At 37.9% G+C, this 7,912-nt stretch overlaps 1 protein-coding gene across 1 annotated transcript in view; it reads right to left on the bottom strand.

Annotated features, from left to right (window-relative positions):
• The window catches only part of LOC135475766 (protein fantom-like), a 39,018-nt gene extending 31,374 nt beyond the window's left edge, over window positions 1-7,644 (bottom strand). Inside the window, exons 1-9 of the mRNA XM_064755705.1 lie at window positions 7,545-7,644; window positions 5,894-6,040; window positions 5,143-5,284; window positions 4,440-4,504; window positions 3,133-3,233; window positions 2,652-2,732; window positions 1,520-1,593; window positions 401-481; window positions 9-81 (exon numbers count right to left, since the gene is read on the bottom strand). Coding sequence (XP_064611775.1) covers window positions 9-81; window positions 401-481; window positions 1,520-1,593; window positions 2,652-2,732; window positions 3,133-3,233; window positions 4,440-4,504; window positions 5,143-5,284; window positions 5,894-5,963 — 687 coding nt within the window. The 5' untranslated portion in view covers window positions 5,964-6,040; window positions 7,545-7,644. The remainder of the gene's footprint in view (window positions 1-8; window positions 82-400; window positions 482-1,519; window positions 1,594-2,651; window positions 2,733-3,132; window positions 3,234-4,439; window positions 4,505-5,142; window positions 5,285-5,893; window positions 6,041-7,544) is intronic.
• Between the last annotated feature and the right edge of the window lie 268 nt (window positions 7,645-7,912).

A 7,912-nucleotide genomic window follows, 5' to 3' on the forward strand; every position in this document is an offset into this window, starting at 1 on the left:
TACTTTACCTCTTCTCGTAGCTTCTCTATCTCCAGGTCACACATATTCAACTGTTCTTCTAACTGCCTTACATAACTCTCTCTGCAAGAACAGGAAAAAGAACAATGTAACATACAGACGTCAGTAATTTTTTCATAGAGAAGCTGTCGTGACACCACATCACACTCGTTCAGGACCCAGGCCCTTGCTTTTACATGTACCCATACTCAATAAACACTAAAACTAAATTCTTTAAATACATAATCCACCTAATCTTCACGCAACTTACCAGATACTGAACACATAGTGCCCAAATCTTCAGCCAATTTCAATACAGATATTGTTAGATCTCAGACTGCAATACATTCCTCAGCACAAAGGTTTTGGAGAATTCTTTCACTCTTGATTTTCATGTACTTACAGATTTTTATTTTCCGTTCTTGCATCGTCTAATGCACTGTGACCAAATCGATGCATAGCTGTCGGGCTTTGGGAACGGAATCTGAAATCACACAAAACGACCAAATCCTATATGTGACTTGTATGGCTTAGTTCTAAAACTTCGTAGTTGTATACATGTTTTACATATGGCTCCCATACCCATGTGTGCTTGGAAACACAAAATTAATAAGCCTCTGTATGGATCCTTCATGGATACTTTACAGTGGATCACAAAATTAATAATCTTCCGTATGGATTCTTTGTGGATATATTGCAGTATCACAAAGTGAACAATTATCTGTATAGATACCTTATGGATACTTCACAGTATCACAAAATTAATAATCTTCTGTACGGATCCCTCATGCATACAGTGTACTTTGCAGAGTATGGCAAAAATAATAATCCTTCGTATGGATCCTTCATGGATACTTTGCAGTGTATCACAAAAATAATAATCTTCCATATGGATCCCTCATGGATACTTTGCAGTGTATCACAAAATTAATAATCTTCTGTACAGACCCCTCATGGATACTTTTCAATGTATCCCAAAATAATAATCCTTTGTATGGATCCCTCATGACTACTTTACACTGTATCATAATAAACTGTTGCACAAAAACCAATATGTGTTACTACCTTTTTTTTTTTGTTTTTTTTTTGCAATGTTCCATGCAGTTCTCAACAACCATTCAAAGCAATTTTCTCAACTCGCAGGCACTGGCAGGAGAGGTCTGGCCTGGACACCCTGTTGCTATGACACCAGAACGTTTGAGCCTACGTCAGAGAACTAGATCATTAACCTAACTGCTCAACCTTTTCACATATGAAAGAGAGGGTGAGACTAATGAAGCAAATAACAACTATGCAAATTTTATAACAATTATTCTGGAAAAATTGGTCAAGTTAATGCCATATCATGATTGCAAAGTTTTATGCAAATTAGAGAAGAGTTTGTAATATGGCCTAAACACCCACGTTCAGCTGCAGGAGCCGATCAAATCCTTACCAAGATAATCTCACCACCACAGACAATCACAATAAAATAAATCAGCCAATCCATTAATCAATCAATCAAAAGACACATCCTACTCACACTCTCTGCTCTGGTGGGCCCATCACTCGCAGATTTTTCGTCAGCCTGGGATCTGGAGTGGTCTTAGCTATTCCCTGCAAAGAACAATATCTCAACAAATATAAAACTGAATATAAAACTAAATATATAAAAATAAAAATAACAACAGAAAATCAAATGTCTTTTTCCTATGTTTAGTCTTGCATTTGAGCCATTTCGCTTATGAGTAGAATTCAAGTAATGGTATGATGTAATCTTAACACACCTACTCGTGAAATTGTTGATTTTCAAGCAATAGGGGAGTGTCAAGTTCAAACTCTTTTGTCGCTAAAGGTAAAAATGTGTTGACATTAATTTACCAATCACCTCTCTCACCGTATTCTGGAGATACAAATGATACCCCTTTCCTTCAGGAACTTTTTAAGTTCACAAATGTTCAGCTCCTCAGTTTTCTTCATCATTCAACTACTCAACATAACTTTTTTCTTGATGCCCGTGTTATAGTAAATTTGATCAAAAGTAGTTGCTAACATTTTTGGCAAGCCGTGTAATACCGAAGGTTTTAATTTCTTAATTATAGAAATAAAAGAGTTCGAACTCAAAACATCCTTTTTGCAGAAAACTGTGACTAGTACTGCATTTGTAAGTTATTGTGCTTGTAAATGAAAGCCATTTAGAACATTCCTAAATGGGGAACACACCACTTTTTGTGAATCCCTTGACAAAAAAAAAAAAAAACATCATCAAAGACTGCAAAACGCACACCATTTATTCCTTGCAGTTGCTAAGAAACATTTGGGGGCACTTCTATAAACAACTGGAATCTGTAAGTAATGTGCTGTGAAAAGTGTTCAATGCTTGAGAATAGTCAGAGGACATCCATCTCACATTTGGGGTCCACTAGGAAATTTTTAGGAACAAAAATGCAAAATCAAAAGCTTTTAAAAACTTGGGTTATGAGTGGCGCCCACACAAGATTTCAGAAACATTCGGGAACTGGGGATGGTTTCACGAAGCTTACTTAGTGTTAAGTCACCCTTAGCTAAGTGCACTTTATATCTCTACAACATACGTTGTCATGGTATTTAAGGGCTTACTTAGCTAAGTGAGCTTCATGCAACTGGCCCCTGTACCCTATAGATAAGATACTAACCGTATCTATTCTGGCCTGTGTGTACGGAAAAGCAGTGGGCCGCTTCCCAGATGTCGCCAGTTGTTGTTTGGTTAACATTAACTGAAAAAACAATATCATCGCATAAAACATTGAATCTGTTTAATTCTGTATAACTGTGTACAAGCTGAATAATTGTCATTGCCTATAAAATGATCAAAAACTTACTCAGTCCATGTCATTTTGCCTGATTTTTAGCATTCTTTTGATCTTATGAAGGCATTTTAAGGTTTGTTTGGAATGTAGGAGGATATCCTACTGGGAAAAAATTAAGTTCATATTTAATATTTTATCACATTTATTTGCTTGCATAAATTTTTTTTTGGCAAAACTTTCAGTCATTTACCATAATTAGTCAAACAAGTTTATGCTGAAGGTCACTTGAAAAGTCACTTATCTGAAGATAACAACCTAAAACTGTTAAATGTAACAAAGATGGAAAAAAAATTAATAGGATGTTCACCTTTTCTTTTAACTGTGCGTTCTGTTTTTCCAGTTCATGTATTCTTGTCATGTAATCTGCCATCTTTTCTTCTATTTCCACATTGCGTGTGACCTTTCCACCTTTAACATACATATATACCATAAGAGAGGCTTCAAGACACCAAAACAAAAAAAAAAGCATTCCCTTGTGACTTGTAAAATACACTGCAGCAATTGGTGATTATTCTGGCCAATAAATGCCATCTTTACAGTCGTTGGCACAGCACAGAAAATATTGTGATAAATAATAGATCATAACGTGAGAACAAGCAGGTGGAGTGCAGGGTGTATTCAGAAGTGCACGCAGAGGGCAATCACTAAAAGGTTTCTGTGAATGGAGTTCCATTTGCATATCTGGATTTTTCGCGCACTATAAAGATACAAAGTGATTCCCCCAGACAAATTTTGACTCCGTTTGAGGCCGAGGGTTAGGGGACATGAGAGTGCAAGAGCGTGATGCTCCCCCTTCAGTTTGGAATCTTTTGCTAAAGTGTAATTTATGATGGCCGTAGTAAACTTCCTGTGCTGTATCAGAGCTTTCTGACAAGCAAGTTGGCAGAATGAAAAAACGTGACAAATTTATGCGTCGTGAACAGCAGCTGTCTCCATGTATCAGTCAACAAAAGCCATCCGGATTTGACCAGATGTTTGGGCTAGTAAATTACATTTGCACATTTACAATTTTCATCTTACTCCATGGAGGATACAAGGGGCAATTTGGTGATCTCTCGCTGTAACACTTTACACGTGGAGCGATTGTTTTCGCGCATGTGCACCTGTGACTGACCTTTCTGACCTGTCAGGGCACATCATCTCGTGCATCAAACGTTGATTTCTTGTTATTTTCCCAAAATTATTGACAAATAGAGACTAGTCGAGTAGACTGCATTTTGGGGGTTACTATAGGCCTATGCATTCCAGCTATTATGCTGGAGCATGTTGGGCCATTAGTGCTGTATGCACTATCTCAGATTTCATTAGGTCATTTGGTCTCAGACAGATAATACTACAAACAGAACTTTTGACAAGATGCAGGAACAGGATTCATCAGTGATATAGCGGATACACAAGAGTTTGGCGCATGTGCAGATTGGTTTGTTTGGTACTTTGACTATTTTATTACCATCAACATATCCGAATGAAAAGACTTTTCTTTTTTTCACTTTTTTAATGTCTGATGGGGGATTTTCGTTAGCTTTTCCAGGGAAATAGGTCCATTTACCAGACACAAAACAGCCCAAGTGGAAACCCTGCATACATGTACATAAAAATACAAGGGTGACAGACCTGTGACCCCGTCAATTTCCATCTTCTTCTTGTCACTGACAAGACGCAAGAGTTTAGTGGCCATTCTGGAAGGACAGCAGGACATGGGAATCTTTAACACAACATATTTTAATATAAAGAAATCATGATCATTTCCACAAAGCAAACCTCTGACTGGAGTCAGAAATTTATACATAATATTAAATTAAAAAAAAAATTAAAAAAGTATATTAACATTTAAGAGGTGAGAAATTTTGATTCTAGTTAGAAATGGATTTGTATGATTGGTAACTGATCTACATATTTTTGAACCAGCACATACTACTTGTACGCTCACTATACATCGCTTCAACCACTAGACAAGGCGTACCTTTGGAACTAGTGCAACACATGCAGCCTTACTGAGGCTTTGCTTCACTACTGATGTCTTTGTGTCAACTCATAATCAACATCCAACAATAAAAATTCTTTCAGGCGTCTGTTGGAACCATATTTTGCATATTTTAGAATGCATCAATACTGAGTATTACTAGAGATACTGCGACAGATTTCTTGTTTTCTGACATCACTTCCTGCCTCATCCTCATGAACACTGTGTCCTTGGTATTGTTGAAAATTTCTGCGTGAAACTTGCCTGTGGTGGCAGTGATGAAAAGCGAACATAATGAGTTTTGCATGTGCAGTAGCGAGTACGGCAAGAGATGTGAAACCTTTATAGTTTTACCTCTTAATCTTGTCCTCTTGTTTACGGGCATGTTTTTTCAGTAAGATGTTTTCCTCATACATCCGCAGGTAACGATCCTCCAAGTCATTTCTGTCCAGTTTCGCCACAAGACCTCTCTGGTGGATGAACTTCTGGTCAAGCGCTGCACACATAACACAGTCACAGGAACAGTTATGACAGTAAGTTAATACTTACACATTAATAAGGTCAATTCTAACAAGAAAATGACACAAAATTTATAAAAAAAGCCAGGCAACAGGCAAAATTTGCTGTATTCACTTATTTTATTGTTGTTTCAAGCCTTACTCAAAAACTTTTCACTTATACAATGGCAATCAGGTGTATGAGAAAGTAGACAGAGTGTCTGTGGTAAACCACAGTCCTTTGGCAAGTTACTGCTGAAATTTCTCACATATTAAATACAGCTATGCGCACAATTTTGTTACAAGATAAGATGTCTTGAATGAACAATGGACTGTGCAAACCGACAAATCAGCATCCTAGCAACTGAAAGACGGGCATCTTCACCATCCAGCCACAACCCACTTAGCTTCCTTCATTTACACCTATTTTGTGCTTTCACACTTCCAAAAAAATGTCCTAAAGTTGTGTGTATTTTTTTCTTGAGTATTAGCTATAATTCTAATCTGTAGAGGAAAATACCTGTTTAAAGACTTGACAGAAAGAGTTAATTCTTCATACTGGTTTCTGAACATAATTTATTTCTCTATAAAATGCATAGGACACTTACCAGAGTCAGCTGCTTTACCCTTGGGTTTAGGGTTGTCCCCCCGGACAGGAATCAAGTCGTCATCCGCCATCTTCTGTATGTTTGGTAAAATTACTGTTCCTAACTGGATGTTCCCGGCACATCAATAGTCGACTAAATTTCAACAAGCTGGAATAAGATATTTTAACAGCACATCAGTTTTCTTTAGTGAATTTATTTGATTAATTTTTCATTGCCATATTCAAAAATTTTAAATTTTTTTTATATGACACAATCAGGTTCATGGGTGAAGGAAACCAAATCTCCCTGACTAAGCCACAGCCCTTTTCACATTATTGGAATGAATGAATGTATGTATGTATGTATGCTTGGTTTCTGTTCTACGCCGTTTCTGAACAAATCATATGATGACAAGAATCATTAGGTGTGTGCACATATACTGTGTCTTCATATACATACTGTTGCAGGGTGAGTCCATGCTGCCAAAGTGCTGCCGACACTGAAGTAGCACCTCACCCAGTCACAATCACGTTTATTGCATTACTATTACAAAATTGAGCGTGAACAATGGAAGGGGAGATTTAACGACGTGGAGTTGATCAGCTTGAGTGGAGTGCTAATTCAGGATGCCATGACTCAGAAGCCTCTCGCCAACGTGGTCACTGTGAGCTCATGCTGGCCTCCTCTATGGTCATACATGGGAAGGCCTGCCGCCAACCTGCAGATAGCCGTAGGTTCCCCTGAGAACTGACCCGTTTCCTTCCACAATAATGCTGGACGCCGCTGAATAAGTAAAATATTCTTCAGTACAGTGGAAAACACAAATCAAATAAATTTATTTATTTATTTATTTGACTGTTGTTTTACGCTGTTTTCAAGAATATTTCACTTATATGACGGCGGCCAGCAATGTGGCGGATGGAAACCCGGCAGTGCCCGGAGGAAACCCACAACCATCCGCAGGCTGCTGCCGGACCTTCCCACATACGGCCGGATGGGAAGCCAGCATCAGCTGGACTTGAACGCACAGCGACCGCATTGGTGCACATCAAACAAATATAAATAAATGAATGTAATAATACAGGAATAGGTAGATGTAGTATACACAACTGCACTGACTCCAGCCATGCACGTGTAAATGTCAAAATACTGAGACACAGCTGACAATTTCATTTTACCTCTGGCAAAGTGACTCAAACTTTTCTTTTGTTATACAACAGCAGTTTTTGCAATAATCACTTTGATCCATCAAACAGTATCGACTCAACCTAATTATCAGTGCATGACAGCTGTCATCAGACATAATTTGGCACAAAATGACAAGACAAGCTCAGACGTGCAAATCTTCGAGTTGAAAATTGTTTGAAGCAGTGATGTACAATTAAAATGAAACAACTAACCAACTTGTGCAAGTTAATCGGTGTATAAATTGCCTTTTGTTACTCAAACAAAGTCTGTATTCCATTTTCCTCAGACGACAATAACATTACATGCATTTCAAAGAACATTTATATATATCGATAACTGAACCCTTCGAAAGCAACAACAACGACATTCCCCGCAAGCGATACTGTGATGTGTAAACTACCCGTTGCTAGCAAGGTTTTCAAGTAACTGTCGCCCTCAGATAAACGTACACATAATGTACGTAAAGAATAAATATGGAACAAACCTTGACCATGGCCCGTTTTCCAAAAACATCAAAAGTTTACATTTTACCACAGTTTAAACGCAAGCTCTTAGATTTTTCACGACAGATATTCTATATCAACTTCCGGTCGCGCTGGGCATGCGCGTACCGTTTATAGAGGGTCATGAAAAGGGGAATCGACTCCTACCTTGAAACCAGATGCTTTGCTTTTGAAGAAAAGAGTGCCGGTACACATCCCTTAAACTCAGAAAGAAAAGAAAAGAAACTCAGACCTTCTTCTTTTGACAAACAGGAAACATTTTAAATATTTTTGCTGGTAGTTCCTTAAGGTATGTTTCAATCCAGTTTTACCAGGTTATATAGTTTCAGTCCAGGTTATACATGTGTCT

This window comes from Liolophura sinensis, chromosome 9 (genome assembly GCF_032854445.1).
Source record: "Liolophura sinensis isolate JHLJ2023 chromosome 9, CUHK_Ljap_v2, whole genome shotgun sequence".
Lineage (NCBI taxonomy): Eukaryota > Metazoa > Mollusca > Polyplacophora > Chitonida > Chitonidae > Liolophura > Liolophura sinensis.